This window comes from Lipomyces tetrasporus (assembly GCF_029532465.1).
Source record: "Lipomyces tetrasporus strain NRRL Y-64009 chromosome Unknown POJ06scaffold_8, whole genome shotgun sequence".
In the NCBI taxonomy this organism is placed as follows: Eukaryota; Fungi; Ascomycota; class Lipomycetes; order Lipomycetales; family Lipomycetaceae; genus Lipomyces; species Lipomyces tetrasporus.
The window spans coordinates 1,035,665-1,053,148 of NW_026611603.1; the positions used below are offsets into that span (position 1 = coordinate 1,035,665).

The 17,484-nt window shown below is 45.6% G+C and overlaps 3 protein-coding genes across 3 annotated transcripts; 1 reads left to right on the forward strand and 2 right to left on the reverse strand.

The window, feature by feature from the left end:
• Positions 1-226: 226 nt before the first annotated feature.
• POJ06DRAFT_258279 (mitochondrial carrier domain-containing protein) lies at positions 227-2,374 on the reverse strand. The gene is made up of 3 exons (XM_056188256.1): positions 2,065-2,374; positions 1,498-1,516; positions 227-1,444 (listed from the first exon to the last, which is right to left on the reverse strand). The coding sequence occupies exons 1-3, from the start codon at positions 2,284-2,286 to the stop codon at positions 558-560; spliced, it is 1,128 nt and encodes a 375-aa protein (XP_056042350.1). The 5' UTR covers positions 2,287-2,374; the 3' UTR covers positions 227-557.
• A 1,378-nt stretch (positions 2,375-3,752) lies between these two features.
• POJ06DRAFT_200257 (uncharacterized protein) lies at positions 3,753-5,675 on the forward strand (the record flags this gene model as incomplete). The annotated part of the gene is made up of 2 exons (XM_056185183.1): positions 3,753-5,327; positions 5,376-5,675. 2 exons carry the CDS (start codon positions 3,753-3,755, stop codon positions 5,673-5,675), a joined length of 1,875 nt encoding a protein of 624 aa, XP_056042351.1.
• A 3,640-nt stretch (positions 5,676-9,315) lies between these two features.
• POJ06DRAFT_179822 (uncharacterized protein) lies at positions 9,316-9,651 on the reverse strand (the record flags this gene model as incomplete). Its single annotated transcript, XM_056184740.1, has 1 exon — positions 9,316-9,651. A coding segment is annotated over one exon (336 nt), but the record flags the coding sequence as incomplete, so codon positions are not given.
• Positions 9,652-17,484: the final 7,833 nt, after the last annotated feature.

Consider the following 17,484-nt stretch of genomic DNA (forward strand, 5'->3'; position numbering starts at 1 on the left):
GAATTCATTTACCATGTACTACTTACTCTCATCTTCTACTTCCTCGGGAGCCGATGATTAATGATTAGGGCATGGGGGAAAAGAAAGAACTTTTGGTCCGTTGAGCTTGTCGAGACCCAGACCCGATCTGATTCAACCTTGGGTCCTATCTGACCACACCGACTATATACTACGCCTTGGGCATTGGCCGCCGGAGGTCTCGTCTCGAATCTTGGCCACTGTCTGTAAACCTAAGCCATTCCGACAGTACAATTGGTTTCGGACCTGCTTACTGCGCATAGTATTTATACGCTGGTGCAAGAAGGCACACTGTCATCTGATCACTGTACAATTGTTGGGCAGCACATAATATTTTTAAGCCACAATTACAATCACATTACATGTATATCATAACGAAACTATAACAAAATGATAAAAATATAAACGTGGAATACATAAGAAAGAGAAACGCTTCATATATAACAAGAACAAGTACAAAACGTTTATTCCCGGCTTTTATGTTATAACTTCATCTCTAATTCACAACGACGCTGTACCCCCACTATTTATGCTACCGTTTAACCAGAGCCACCAGAGTACTTCTTGCCGAAGAGGATAAGCTGAAGCTGATCGTAGAGGGAAATGGCACCAGCACCGGCGATACCACGGAGAATGTTGGCACCGGCACCCTTGAAGAGAGAGCCAACACCATCGGTAGCAACAATCTTGGAGAAAGCGTCGAAAGAGGACTTGTACTTAACAGCCTGGCCGGAAGTCATCATCATACGACGACGAATGGTGTCGACAGGATAAGCAGCAATACCTGCAGCGGTGGTGACAGTCCAGCCGAGCAAGAAGGAGGCGAAGAAGTTACCCTCGAGAGAACCGACCAGAAGAACAGGCTTAATGGAGTCATAAAGACCGAAGTACAATCCGCGGTAGACGACAATACCAACAACCGAAGGAGCGAAACCACGGTAGAGACCCGCAATACCATCGGAAGCAAGTGTCTTCCTGTAGACATCAACCAAACCGTTGAACTGGCGCTCACCACCCTTGGCAGCGGACTTGGCATCGTTTGCAAGACGGGTACGGGCGTAGTCAAGGGAGTAGACGAAGAGAAGGGAGGTGGCACCAGCGGCACCACCAGATGCAAGGTTACCAGCAAACCATGGCCAGTAGCCATCTCTGTCCTTCTTGAAACCAAACATGGCCTTGAAACGATCACGGAAGGCAAAGTTAAGTGCCTGGGTAGGAAAGTAACGGATAACGTTAGCAGTGTTACCTCTCCAGAGAGAAATCACACCCTCGTCCGCAGCAGTACGTTTGAAGCAGTCCACGATACCCCCGTATCTTCGGTCAAGACGGCCCTGCTTGATCATTTCATCCTGGTTCTGGAGAAGAAGTTTAACACGCTCGATAGGAGCAGCAACGGTCTTCGAGACGGCGGCGGAAACACCACCCACTGTACATTTGTTAGCCTTGAACAATATGGTCCTGGGAGCAACCCCGACATACTCAAGAAATCGATCACGAACTAAGTCCAGTTAGCATGGAACAAAACGAATATAACAATGCGCTAAAATTTGCTGCCATTGCTTAGTCGGGAGGGTTCTATAACAATCAAAGCTACAATGCCGTAACACGACGCTGCGACGGAAGTTACATGACCAAAATCTATTCATATCGTTCACATCGATGATATAAACGCGCAGGCGGCCATCAGTCAATACTTCGGCTAGCAATCCCAATTGCTGATACACACAGCCAAGACGGATAGTGCACATGCAAGTGCAATTGCACGCAAAATAGAGAAGCTGATTGAGGACCGTTGATGAGGCAACATAAACAATCATCCGGCCAGAAGCGTCTGAGTCTATGAGACAATTGCTTGTTCGATCGCAATAACAGCAAGTTGATAATTGCGTCAACTAGCTCGTAATCCTGAACCTGGAGATACTGATTGCTGGTCGTGACAAATTGGTTCGAACAACGTGGGTACCCTCCCGAACAAGCGAATGCAAATTTCTAATTGCATGCAGGCTGCCAAGCGCAATCCACCGCAAAGTATAAGACACAACTTACAGTGGAATCCGGCATATTGAATGTGCGAGCTACTGGTAGTTCGAAGAAGAGAGGAGATGTGGAGGCGAGAAAGTCGACAGCAAAACGGAAAGAGAGAGAAAGGGAGAAGAGGGAGAAGAAAAAAACTAAATACGGAAGTGCGCACGCAGCAGCGGTGGTTTGGCCTGCGGATTCGTGCCGAGTGCTGCGCTGGGCGGTGGCCACCGGCGCACGCGGCATCATGGCGCCAGGCGTTGCAATTGGTCAGCTCGTTCCGCAACTGCACAACCTCACCGAATTCGCCCGGTGGCTCGGCTTCTTCTGACTTGCGCCACATCCACTCCCGCGCAGATACACTTACGTGCTAATTGCAGACGTGCTTGGGTTCCGGGTCGTTGCCACCCGGCGCCACCAGCCAATCGGCACGCATTTTTTTTGCCTGCTCGTGACTGTTTGCCTCTTGTTTACTTTGCCCCCAATATCGAATTTGCCTCAATCCATTCACAGAGCCGCAATTGAGCTATTGCAGCGTAGTTAACGTCAAGCTGAACCTCTGTTTACGTTGTATTCTAGTTTTGCGATACCTCGCGATAGTTAGTACACATGGAACGACTTGGCAAACAAAGGTCAATCTCCCTAGTGTGCTCCAACTCGCCGCTAGATTATACGGCATTCAGAGTATTAGATAAGGGCTTTGTGACTCCCCTTACCCGATGGCCCTTCGACTGCCGATAACAAATACTCAAGCCGGCAGCGACAATGGTGCTCTGCCAGGGCTCATAATAGACAATTGCAAAATACAGGGAATAAAACTCTAGTGTTTCTGATTCGGAATTATGCGCAGCTGCCATTTTTGAATTCTCGTTCTGAATACAACCAGTGCTAGTGCATAAGCTGCAGCGCAGCCGTAAGATACCGTCTATTCATGGCCCTTGGTTAGAGCCCAGGATCCTAAGCTGGCCATATAAGCGAACTCATGACGCCATAGCTCCCAGCATGATAATTATTTCGTGCTAACTTTTCGGGTCGAAAATCCTGACAGCACCGGACACTCGATCCATCTCCATATATCCTTAAGCTCATTCTCTGTCTGCATCACTTGTCTCTTGAGGCCATTACGGTTGCGGACCAGTCGGCCTTCGTGCTTGTTGGTTGTCCAGTTCTGCCTTCGCCGTCCAGTTACACATAATGCTGAGTGAGCACTGCAGTTAGGCAATGCATGATATATAGCAATTGCTCATTGACTATGTGACATTAACTAAGTGATTTTTATCACGAGGGATGTCTAATGCCTCCAATGAATGAGCAACGTGGCGACAACCATAGCGGACATCACCGGATCTATATTTTACGGCTACCAGTGGAGGAAATATGAAGTATTCAATATAATACGGATCCGGAAATATTATGATTTCATGTCTGCTGGCCTCTTCATGGGAGGCATGTGATCGTCGCCTCAGGCGGCGCGGCCGGGCGCACAACGCATCATGCACCAGAACAACCAGACAATAACTGTCGCAGCCACTCTAAGCCTCAAATCAAGCATGGGATTCATCAACACAAACAATGGCCAATTATGCCGTCCGTTGGTGGGACAACCGCGCGGTTACCTGTACTTTTCATCGTTCCTTGAACACCATAGTATCCAGCCACCCCCGCCGTCGACGTTACGTTCGTTCTACATTGTGAAGCATCATGCCATTAAGTAAATGTATGCATACTTGCTGCCTCCTTTACTTCTTTTCCTCTTGTTAGTCTCATACCGCATTATCCGACGAGTCTCCGGGGTTGCCATCGGCGCCGCTTTTGTCTCTACGGCCTCTACCAGGTCGTCATCAGTATCATCAGAACAGACAATATCAAGTTCTAGTGACTCAATTTTTGGCTCTATCGTTAACGATTCATATCGTCGGCAATCTAGACGTGTTGACGAGCCGCCATCGCGTCGAATTCGGGTGACGTTACAGCCGGAGGACGACGGGTCGAGAGAGGTATACGACATCATATTGCCCGAATCCTATCCTCTAGCAACGCCGATCGTACCAGTAACTGATCCGACTGCGCCGCCATCACCTCTGGCAAGTCAAGTCAGTCCGACAGCGCCGCATCGGCCGGAGGAGGAGCATCTTCAGAACCCCATTCACAGACATATTTTTCAAACCGACGACAACATAAATAGAGTCCAAGATGGCACAGTCGATGTTACAACGCCACCAATACCAGGAACATATCCCTCTTTAGACTTGCCTCAGCCTACAGCCGGTACCAGGCTTCGTCGTCAATCGCCTGCTATGTCACCAAGAGCCGAAACACCCACGTTTGCGCTGCCTAGTACGCCTATGCGTGCTGGTGGTGACGACACGCGATTTCCGCCACGGCGACCAAATATTGCAATCCCACCGTCTGGGTTTGCACAAACTCGACCGAGTCGACCACCTTCTCCCCCTAGGGAGTTCTTCGCCCGGCCGCAGGATGGAATGGGGGCTCGGACTATGCCGGTGGGCACTACCGAGAACGCCCCACAAGGTACTGCCGACCAGGTGCCACTCACTGCAATGCCAATTCCTCAGGCTACCTTTATGCCTGCTATGATGCCTGGTTACTTTCCTGGTCAGATGCCGGGACACTTGCCTGCCCATTCAATGATGCCGCAATTGCCAACTGTTCAGCCGCAACCGCCGCCTCTGCCTATCCATCTTCTAGGCAATCCAGCCTGGATGCTACCCGGGTATCCGAATGCCTTTGGTCCGCCACTTCAGCAACCGCTTACATCTGGGTCCGGAACCGGGGCGCCTCTACTGTCGACACCTCTCCAACCCATTCCGATTGGACAACCTCCAGTCATGCTCCCTTTGTCGTCGCCACCAATTCGGCATGAACATTCATGTCCATATTGCGCGCATGAGTATCATCGTAACCATCATCGCAGTCGCAGCCGGAGCCGGAGCCGGAGCCGGAGCCGGAGTAGAAGTAGAAGTAGAAGTAGAGACCGAATAGTTGTGGTTCCGGGAGCGCCTGGAGGTGGCGGTGGCTGTGGTGGGTCAGGAGGAGGTGGATTTATGACCGGCTTTGGCGGAATGTGGGATCCTCTGACTCTGTATAAGGAGACAGAACTGGAGAAGAAGACATTAACTGAGACGCACAAGGCCGAGAAAAAGAAGTTGGAGGACGAAGTGAAAAATTTGAAGAGTAAGACTGACGAGACAAACAAATTCATTTCGATTAGGAACGAGGATCTGAAGAAAATCTGGGAGCTTCCGTTATCAAAGGTCAAGAACTGGCATGTAAGTATCCTTTGTATATTTTTCCAAACTTATCTCATACTTTCGCAGGCGCTGCAGCAGAAGATGATTGAAGCGTTTCCCAGCAGCGCCGCACCTCTTCTAAGGGAAGGCTGCTACGAGGTCCGGAGACTAGAAGACAACGTCGATATTCTTCCAACGCTGTGGGCAGAAGTCGTAAAGGAGTCCAAGGAGTATGAGATTGTATTGATTCCGCCGCCTGTTCCTGCAGCTCCGCGGCCCGTCCCGAAGAAGAAGAAACAGCCTCTTGTAGGCTTAATGAGTGGGAATTTTCAGAAATGGTATGCGGAAGTGGATAAAAAAGGACGAGAGAGGAAGATTGTTGGGTAGACATACTTTTCTTTCGTTCTAATTAGGACGCACTCGGTTGTATTTATTAGTTGCCATCACAATTATATGCATTTTTTGCTTCCTGCGGCTTGTTGGGTATAGTGACAAGGATTTTGCTGGTATGGATACATTCTGTTGAAATATCAACTATATACTCAATAGGGTAATATAGGTGCATATAAGGAGAGTAACACTGCAGTGACCAGAGAATAACTCAGTACAGCAAAAGACAGATCTGACGATCGAAGCTTTGCTGATGGCATGTGGCTAAACCTTGATCAGACTAGTGGGAAAGCACGAGTTAGGCCTTTGAAGCCTATTGAGCATTAACTCTGAACCACACTTGAGCCGCACCATCGTAAGAAAGGCGATGGCCTTACAAACAGTGACCGAGACAATTCTGCAGTACGATGGGATATTACAGTTACCATCCGGGTCTCATAATAATGTGCTCTTGGACATGAGACTCTATCTTTCTTCTGACTGACGTCAGCAAGTGTCTGATGATTGATCATCGTCACCCGATACATTGCGTTAATGCGTGGTAACGTCACCTGCTGATGTAACTGAAATCATTATTAGTTAAAGATCAGCAGTTACGACATGAATTGTCAAATGATCAATCATCGGCGACGTTCAGATTTGGGTCACAGAAAGGCTATTTCCTAGAGTGCGAATTCTTTGTATATTTAAGACCTCTTAATTCCCTTGGGACCAGATGATCAAGCAGTAAGATCAACGGATCACCACACACCCTTATTGTTGTTCACTTCCACTTGCTCACATAAAATTTATCACATCGCAAAAACATTCAACCTATCTCTGGTATATAATGAATCTGACGCGTCCGACTAGAGATTGTCTCCGCTCTAGGAGCCTTCTCGCGATGCAACCCCGGGCTATAATCATCAGCTATGTCATTGGCATTCACGGCAAGCTATTGATATGTACCTTAAAAGTCGCCTCAGAGAGGGATTGATGAGTGCTCTCTCTGTGACTGCTCGGCCTGAAACACCTTGACTTTTTAATAAATAAAATAAGGAGACCCAGGACTTGGTGCTGTCGAATGGATCTAAGAGGAGAGCGACACAACAAGAGACGCGAGTCATGCGTGCATTAGTGAAGCGACACGTATTGAGCAGTCCCTCAGGTGAATTTGGACGACAATATGCCAACATCTGGAATACAATTTTCGGATTGGATTGAGGTACACATTGCTTGCGTGCATTCAAATTAGGCGATAACTACGACATACGATGAAGTTTCATATTTAATATATTCTGCTGAACCCTCCTCCATGACCCTAACCCTATTTTTAATAGCGTTAACTATTGAAGCTTCCTAATTTTAAGGTTTTTAAGATGAAACAAGCCAGCAAGGCAAGGCAAGAACAAGCCAGGCGACGTCTGTCTCGTTCCTGGCGCTGGGTAGGGGCTTGGGGAGCGTTAGAGTATATGGTCAACTTCTAACTTCCAGGTTGGTCATGGGTCTCTCACCTACATCATGAACTCCGCTCTATGCGTGTCATGAGTTCTCTCACATACGTGATGATCTCTTTAGGTAGACAAATGTGGTGCAGCACATTTACCATGAGTGAGGAGTCTAGGGCTGTGACGGATGGGCGGATATGGCGGATTCTATCCGCCAAATTATCCGCCTCGAATAAATATCCGCCGCATTTTAAGTTGGCGGATATGGATGTCGAATAAATATCCGCCAGGTCCCAAATTGGCGGATATTTATCCGCCGTATCCGCCGGCGGATGGCGGATAAGGCGAATAATTTCCTAATTAGGAAAGATCGATGTGGAGTATTTAAGGTCAGGTCCAAGTTCACTGTAATGTAGCTGAGAAGTGTATATTCTCGAAACGCTTAGAGTTCCGCGAGGATATATTTTATCTCAATGTCCGAACGAGTTAGCTATGGATTTCGAGGTTTGTATTCGAGATTTGAAAAGACTGGATTAATTCTCAGGCAGAACATCGCACATTCTCGTCGACGCGCTTACAGAATGCAGATCGTCGATGCCGCACGCGTTTGCTGACAAGTACATTGTCTTGTAATCCTGACTATTTTATTATTTACTTAAGGTGAGAGAGTCGTATTAACGTATCGGGTGAAATTTTGATTTCCAAATAACGTTTGGCGCTAAATTATCAAAGGAAACCCTCTAACCTAATTAGGCTAGTGTAATTATTTTAGATTTATCCGATCAAGGCGGATAGGAAGGCGGATTTATTCGACAAGACGGCGGATGAGGATCCGACAAACTTGTAATGGCGGATGACGGATGACGGATGTAAATCCGCCAACCTCGCGATGGCGGATGGCGGATGGCGGATACGGTCAAATTAGGCGGATATCCGCATCCGACACAGCCCTAGAGGAGTCCACGTCATGTTTTCTCCTCATTTGTAGGGCTGGACACGATACGATATCGCCAACTATGGGTGGACACGAATATTTCCTCTATTCGTATTCGTTATTCGTATTCGCAGAAATGGCTTTATTCGTAATTTGCCATGACGCTAGTGCAGTGTTCAAACTTTAATTCAGCCAATCATGACGCGTCAACGAGTAACGCGTCAATGAATAACTGAACGACGCGTCTTATTCTACCAATTTTCAATCCCTTGGAGATTAATCCAATATCCTATCTTACAACAAGATGTCTGATAGCGATTGTGAGATACCGGGAGAGATCTTCTAGGTTTGCGGAGGCACTCGTTTCGTGGCGAGACGATGAGAAAGTTGATATTGTTGAGGGCAGTTTATAAGGGTGGGCAGGCCAGGGAGGCGTGATTTCATATTGCATTTGTTTTGAAAATTTACGAATATTACGAATAATAAAATTTATTTTATTCGTATTCGCGTTAGTAAGCAAGAAATCTTCGATTCGTGTCCACCCCTATCGCCAACTGGGCGATAATGCGCAGGAATAAGTACGGATACTAGGTTAAAAAGTAGGGTTGGGTTAACAAGGAGGGTTCAGCAGAAATATATTAAATATGATCTCTGTAACGTACAAAATATCTCTGCTGGGGACTTTGGCGTGCACTTAAATTCAGTAATTACTTAACCTTTCCATTTCAACAGCCTTCATTTACCGAGATGAGAATCAAGTGGATTCTCGGCGATACGATATATTCAACTTCAATATCGTATATCGTATCGCCTAAATTATCGCCGTGTAGGCGATATCGTGTCCAGCCCTACTCATTTGAGATGCTTTCATGTATATAAAGAGCTGAAATATCCTCTATGCTGGTCATACATATGAAACCAGACTCTAGGCCTCCCTTATCAATTCTAGTCTATTTCATTCTATCTATCTCCATCTCTCATGCTAGCTGGATTTAGCTTACACATCTAATAACCCATAATCCTCACATTATATAATCTACCGAAGTACCAAAGATTAAAGTGATCAATGACACCCACTTGGTCTATCGCTCAAGCAGGCAGAGACCCATTTGCCGAACTGTAGGAATTCCTTGAATGCATGGTCACTCAGATCTTGATTTCCTCCGAAGTAATTCATACCATCGTCAATGACCCACCTCGCTGTGCTCATCTTGATAAGCTGGGCACCGCCTGACCAGCTCAAACATGCTTGATGTCCCCAGTTATCAGTATTGCAAAACGCGGACCTTCCTAACTCCACGGTAGCTCCACCTAATCCAGCTACCACATGTGATAATGCATTGAGTGCGAGATACTTCGCCACATGGCTACCTGATCTATACCACCTGTTGCGCTTGTATAACATTGGTTGCGTACCATCAAGTAGATATTCCGTTACAATTTGGTCACTGCCGGTGTAGGTAACATTCGCAACTTTACATGTAGTTGTGCTGTTGCTGAAGTAGTTTGTGATATTACCCGCATTTGCTGCACAAAAGTACGTCAGCAAAGCATCTTGGCTTGATTTTGGAGCCGCGTTGATTATATCCTTGTATGGAGTCGAATGCATCATATTGCTCAATGAAACGAAATTCAAGTTATAATCGTACGATGGGTCGTATCCGTGGTCGATCATATAATCAGTCATGTTGATCTCGATGACGTTCACTGTCCCATTCCCATTATATAGTCTTAGCGTCCCGTTCACGATGGGTGTTGCACTATTTGCTAGGCCCACCAGTGCTAGTGACAATATAAACACTGCCACGTTCATGTTTCGCCTGCTTGTAAGCTTCGATAAATGTGAATGTTAGGTCAGCAACTGTGTATCCGACCGCAAGATATCTCCAGTCAAATTTCATGCAAACAAAGTATAGTTTGAACGACAATTATCTTCAACGAATTAGTATGTATTTTATATGAACGTATGGAAAGGAAGTCTTACCGAGCAATGATCCACTCTTAGTATGAAACTTGCTTGACAGCTTGTTGTCTATCTAGAAATACTCAACCTGTGTCTGGTAAATGCCCAGGTTAAATAGAAGTCGGGCTGGCTCTCGCGTCGATTGGTACATAGTGGAAATCTCATGGAAGTTCAAAGTACAACTGAAACATTTTGAAATGACCAAAATACCACGGCCGACTGTACAGTCAGTAGTCCTGCAGCTGTGTAAGTCCGAGGAGGGCGCATGCCGCACCCAACAATTTAGACTTTTATGCATAACATTAATCCCGCGGTACTTTCCGGTCGGACACGTGTGTAATTCGAAGGCTCGGACGTAAGTTGTATTTACTTACAGTATCAAAAAAACTCAGTGAATGGTGTACTGTTGAGCCACGATCCTGACCACGGGGTGACAGTCAGGACCGACGCTGCGGCTCAGTACTATGGAGTTGTTAATTAGATCAGACCTGCGATTCCTTAGCTGCATTGTCTCTTGGCATACTGACAGATGTCATACACTGTAAACTGTACTGATTCGTCAGTGGCATCTGCAGGCGTTTCGTCGAGTTGGTCACGTTACATATTGCAATACTTTGCATTACAGTATAGAACCCTGTTAAGCCGATTCACTGCAAGCCGATAACCCCGTAAACCGATACTATTTTCTGTAATAATTCGCCTCATGACTATTAATCCATGTCAATAAACCGATAACCTTGCTAAACCGATATGAAATGGTTGTAAATATTACATCGGCTTAACAGGGTTCTACTGTAAAGTATTGATTTCTAGTCTCGTATCCCTTCTCTCGACGTTGTCCAGCTGCAATCAGTCTATCATGGCGCCAAGACTTCCCTGTGCAGCTAAGTATATGTGTAAGTCACCATTGAACATTCCTAAGCCATAAAGACGAATGGTCGGTTTACTCCCGATGAATCTCCAAAAGTTCAAAATACCACTGAAAGTTTTTGAAATGTCCAAAATACCACTGCGGGCCGTACCAGCGGTTGGCTCGAATGTATCATACCTTTTGCACCCAACGGCGTGATACTTAGAACTATGCAAAAAGAACACTAGACATTTAATTCTGAGTGGGTACCGCGAGTACGGCCGGCAGTGGTATTTTGGACATTTCAAAAACTTTCAGTGGTATCTTGGCTTTTGCCTTAAATTTTAATTCGAGAATCCTGCGGCGCATTTATGCAACGATCGTAGACAACAGTGATACTTGCTGGCATAAAACGTAGTTACTGTCTCAGAGTGATGGCTAGGTGGGTCTTCGGCTCTCTGCACGGGGCTGTCACGAGTTGCCCCTGGATTCGAACTTTGACGACTGATAACTGGTATGGCCCGAGTTCCGCTTGCGACTGACAAGTGACAACCAAGACGCTAAGCGCTACAATTAAACTTCCAAACATCGACCTTGGTTATACCCGACTCAGATAGAAAGCTTATCAGGTACTATGGCCCTAATATAGTCTTTGTGAGAAGTGACATAGCATTGATCGATAGGAGTGGAATCTGGGCCTGAACCAAGTATGCTTAGCTTTTAGCCTTGATAATGTTCCCATGCCGCCAAGCAATTCCTACCGCTATCTTCTCGGGGGCGATCGTGAATACAAACTTGTCTTAAGCGCATTCAGCAGAGTAAGGAAAGAATGCATACGAAGGCAGGAGGAGCCAGCAAGCCTTCTTGGCCTATGGCGCCACGTCCATGCTCTGACATCTAGGCCCACTCATGTCGTGCTGGACAAATATTGCATTGAGTGAGTGTCATTGGTTTGCATGCGAGATAGCCAATTACCATCAAGGATAATCCAACCAGCTATCTTCGCGCATCATGAATACTGCACCTCCGATAAGGGCCCGCACATCTTGCGCGTTTGGATTGAAATGTATACTAGTCTCCTTCTGACTCCCCCCCCCCGGTGTGAAAGTTTTTCTCCCTTATCGGACGAAGAGTTGGCACATAAGTTACTGTGACAGCCGAAATTGACTTTTCTGCGGGATAGTCCGCGTTCATATTACACCACTAGTAACTACTTGATTTGCTTTACTACCGTATTCGACTTCATACTTATTGCGTCTATCGTTATAACTGTAAGGATCTGGGCGGTCGTACAGATCCGGCACTACTAATCCGGGCAGCTGAAAGCTATAGTTAAGCAATATTTTATCCTATGGGCAGAGGAACTGGAACGGTCTCATTTTAAACCCGTCTCTTCCGGTCCTTGACATCGCCGTTCATGTGCAACAATCAATACACACATTAGTATGCATACATGTCATCAGATAGCCCGAAGGCAACCCGAAACCCTAACAAAGAACAAAAGACGCGCAATCAAGTACCCAAATCATTCTTGTACCTGCTCCGACCATGATGACCAACGCAAAGAAGCTCGGAAGAACCTTATGACAAATGAAAAAGTAAGGCGGAGCGGAAAACGGAGAGAAGCACGACGAACATTAAGGAAAACTGACAGTGCGAGGAAGATGACGAGCTTGCATGCCGCTCAGGAGGCGCAAGCGAATGCGTCAGGCGCGCCACAGTCATGGATGCGGTCCTGACAGCACACGTGCGATGTCTGAGGTTTCTTCGACCCTATCGCTAAGATCACCCTGTCTCCCGTTCTACCTGTCAGTGTCGGCTTACAATGGCTCGCACGAAAGCCATTGGCTGTCGGTATAGAATATTATAGGGGTGTAAACGAATAAAATTTTCCTTATTCGTATTCGTTATCCGTATTCGCAGAATTTCCGTTTATTCGCAACGAATAAGGTTGGGAGCGTCAATGTAAAACCTCGCTATAAGGAACCTCCGTATAACGAAACCCTTGATATAACAATTAACGAATCCCACAGCGCCACACAATGTCCGAATTAAAACCTCATACAAAATTCGTTCTTCCTCGATACAGCGAAATTTGTTAACTTCCTATATCTGCGCCATATATAATTCATTATATCAAGGGTCCAGGGTCTCTGAAATGCCCCGCCGAAATTGCTATCTCAAACAGCCAGGAGGCTGCTCTTCACGCGCAACTGCAGCTACGCCATTTTGTCAGCAACAACGATCCCCCTCCGTGTTTAAATCTCACCATCTTCAGTGTCCGAAATCATTTCATCTCGATATAATCATCTTGACCTGTCTAATGATCGCACGCCCGCTCCCGATGCAACGTATTTTCGTCGTGAACACTGGCCCGAGCTAGAAGCTGCCTTATATGAATGGATACAGCGAGCAGGGGGGTGTGTAGCAAAAACGGGAGGTATTATAAAGGAAAAGGCACGGTTCTTTTTGCAAAATAACAAGGAAAGCAAGGATCACTGCTCATTTCTGCTGTAATGCAGTTGGATCTGAGCGCCTGCCAACTTCGTGTATTGGATCTGCTAAGACTCCTCGTGCTTTCCAGACTTCGGGTGTTAATATTCATAATTTAAACCTTGTCTGGCGTCATAATCGAAAAGCTTGGAGGACAACTGGTATTATGGAGGAATGGCTTCGATGCTTTGATCCTAAAATAATTGGACGAAAGGTGGTGCTTCTTATGGCCTTTGCTTCGTGTTTCGGTTTCATTGATGTTCTCTTGTAGTTGGCGATACTTTAGCGGTCTTCAATTCTATTGACGTGCCGTAATTCTTAAAAATTTGGAGTCGTCGCGTTGTTTCACAGAAATTGAAATATATCTCGTGAAACTGGGAAGGGTTTTATGCGCGTGGCCTCTGCAATCTAATCTACCTTTTGCTGGTGCGTCGGCATCACGGGCCTTAGCGTCTTGTCCTTCTTGGGCAAAAAGAACAATAACGGTGCGCTAATCGGGGATAGTCGGTGACGTCGACCTACAAACGAACCTTTCGCCACATTCTCGTCGGTACCGTCGTCTTCGGATCTGATAATGGATAGATCGTGGCATTTGATAGCTTATAGTCGTCATTCAGATCGATACGATGATCGTACTCCCGGTGTGGTGGTAGCTTGTCTGTGTTTGCCACTGATAGTGCATTGCGTGCGAAATACGTCGCCACATGGCTACCTGATCTATACCATCTGTTACGCCTTTTTTTTCTACATAGGTTGCTTATCATCAAGTACATATTCTGTAACTATCTCACTGCCGGTGCTGGTAACATTCACAACACAAAAGGACGCCAGCAAAGCACCGTCGCTTTATTTTGGAGCCGCATTAATTATGTCATTGTATGCAGTCGAATACATCATATTGCTTAATGAAACGATCGAAATTCAAGTGATAATCATATGATGAGTCGTATTCATAGTCAATCATACAATCAGTCATGTTGATCTCGATGACGTTCACCGTCCCATTCCCATTATATAGTCTTAGCGTCCCGTTCACGATGGGTGTTGCACTATTTGCTAGGCTTACCAGCGCTAGTGACAATATGAGCACTGCCACGTTCAAGTTTCACCTGCTTGTAAGCTTGGATAAATGTGACTGTTAGGCTACCAACTGTGTACGCCACCGCAAGATTTTTCCAGTCAAACTTCATCAAACGGAGTACAGTTTGAACGACAAATATCTTGAAGGATTTAGTGTGTGTTTTATATGAACTTATGGAAAGGAAGACTTACCAGAGCAATGACCCACTCTTAATACGAAGCTTGCTTGGCAGCTTGCGTCTCTAGAAACACTCATCCAGTCGGTGTATGGCAAATGCCCAGGTTAAATAGTAGTTGGGCTGCCCCATGTGCAGGTTGACTTTGTTGGGGATAAAGGTCCAAAATACCACTGAAACTTTTGATTCAAAATACCACTGCCGACTCTATTCTCAGTGGTTCCTGCAGCCCGATAGGTGAGATGTGTACACCGCGTGCCGCACCAACACAATTTAGACTTTCATGGAGAACATTATTGTAATCCCGCGGTACTTTCCGGTCCGACACGTGTATAATTCGGAGGCACCAACGTAAGTTGTATTTATTTTACAGTAGGTTATAAATTTCTATAGTCAGCTTTGCCAGTAGAGGTGGATGCGATTTGCGATTAATCGTTATTCGTATTCGTAAAGTCCAATACTATTACTATACGAGTCCGTAATCCCTATGGAAAGAGATTTTGCACCGGATTGGTCATTCTGAGGCACTAGGTGCGCTATTCAGACAATGACTAGGTACGCTACTCTGATGTACAGAGCATATCAGCAGGAAGGACCAGGTCCGTCGTTTTGTAGTTGGCCCCAGTGTGTCACTTGAAAAATTTGGCTATAGTAGCGAAAACACAATGACACACTGAGTCCACTAGTACTTAGTGCAACAAACTGACGTGCCAAGTTCATCAAGGTGATGTACCAGATCGCATTCCTTGATTCAGGTGTTTTGGTTTACATTGTGCTGCAATATCAGCTAAATAAATAACTACATATATTGAATATCTAACTAGATACAGATATGGAAGTCGTGTGGGTTAGGGTCCTCTCAGGTGCGCGCGGAACGTCAAACTTGAAAACATGCTCACTTATTCTCTATATACAACATGCGACTTCCGATTCATTACTGCCCTTCTCGTTAGTATTTTTTTTTTCATTTACAAGTAAGGAGGATCAGAATACTTGCCCTTATCCCAAGCATGTGAATTCAACAGGTCGACCGCGGCTGAAAGCAAGCTCAAGTTTACGGCAAGACATAGAAGATGTCTGCAAAATTAATCAGAAATCAGTTTTAAGAAGTTTGGAATTTCTGGTAGATCACCGTTACTGGACGTACCAACTTTATACTGGCCAGAATCCTTTCCAACCGATATTATGCACCTGATACTACAAGGTGTTGTTCCCCGGACTTTTGAGATCTGGAAAGGAGTCCGGCCTTCTTTCATTCAACGGAGAATATGTTCACGGATCTGGCGGGTCTTGGTCATGATATTATCAGTTGCGCAAGAGACGTACCAGCTTCTCTCGCACGGTCTCCCTTGGACATTTTCAAGAATTTCCGAAGCTATCGTGCAGAGAATTGGTTTGATTTTCTGCAATTATTTTCACACCCTTTGCTAGACTCAAGAACAACACCAGAAGTTAGGAAAACTTTGTGGAATTGGCAAAAATATATTCCATTGCAACTCAGGAGAAAATTACCACTGATGATCTTCGACTGCTGGAAGATACAAGTTTTCATTTTGTGCAATCGTATGAGCATATCTATTCATTTGATCCTACAAGTCGAACGTCAAATCTACATGGAATTCTACATATCAGTGACTGTATCAGGAACTGCGGTCCTGCATGGGTATACTGGCAGTTCACAATGGAAAAGACTTGCGGAAATATTGTGAGCTGGTTAAGTGGAAAAAGGCATAAGGATGAGAACCTGGCCAATCTTATCCTACTGAATGAGAAGATGAATATGCTGCGATAGGCTAATCCATATTTGGCATTGACTTGGGAGGAGGAGTTCTTCAAGCATAGGCCTGAGATTACTGTTGGCATGTTGGAGACTCAACTGTCTGCGGCACTTGACTTTACAGAACGTGAGTTAGACGCAATTGCCAAGCTAATTGGATACAGCAGTTCGGACGCCTAGAGCTGCAAGGTTTGGAGCCTTGGAGTTTAGGACATACCAGGCAAACAGTGAAGAGCTCGTGGCAGGAAACCAAGACAACAATAGAAGAGGAGCAAGGTGTCGATCCTATGTGAGATGTGGTAACTTGGAGACGAACTACTTCTATGCCCAAGTCGCCTGCTTGTTCACTATGAGAATGTCTTTGACAGACGAGACCTATAGTTTGGCCCTGATTCGGGAGTTTGTCGACCTTGACTATCCAAGTGGGCAGACAGACACAGATAACTATTGCGGGAGAGTTATTCCGTTGCGGTCAAGGTCACTGGCAGAATCTATATGCATTCACGTACATGATATCCAGTGCACGATCGGTATAGTCCATAACAGTTTTACAGCCATGGACTATATTGTGGACCGTAACTGGGATATCTTTGATACGCACGCAGATGAGTTCGATCTTGCAGTGAATGTCGATGACCTAGAAATCTCCACACAGTCTTGATATTAACGGTGATGTTCCAGTGCTTATTTTGCTTGTTTTAGTAACTATAAATATATAAATTATGTTAGTAATTAAGCTTAGTAGTACTGGAATTGTTTTAGTGCATATTATTTCCGGATATTCCACTCAATGTGAAGCAAGTATTTCAAGATGACGAACTCACATCACTAAAGAAAGATGGGTAAATGACGTAGTCGGTTGCGCCGGTGGACTGGATGCATCAGAATTATAAACTCCGGCTTAGCCCTGACTCAGCACATCACTTGGATGTACTGAGAACCTCTGGCCAAAATTCTCAGTTCGTTGAAATGACATACCCAGTACAGGAAATTGAACTGGGTACATCAATTTTATTTACTTGGTGCTAGATTCGTTTCCATAGGGAATATTTTACGATTAACTATACGAGCGCTGAGCTTGGTTACTCGCAAAAAAATCGTATAGT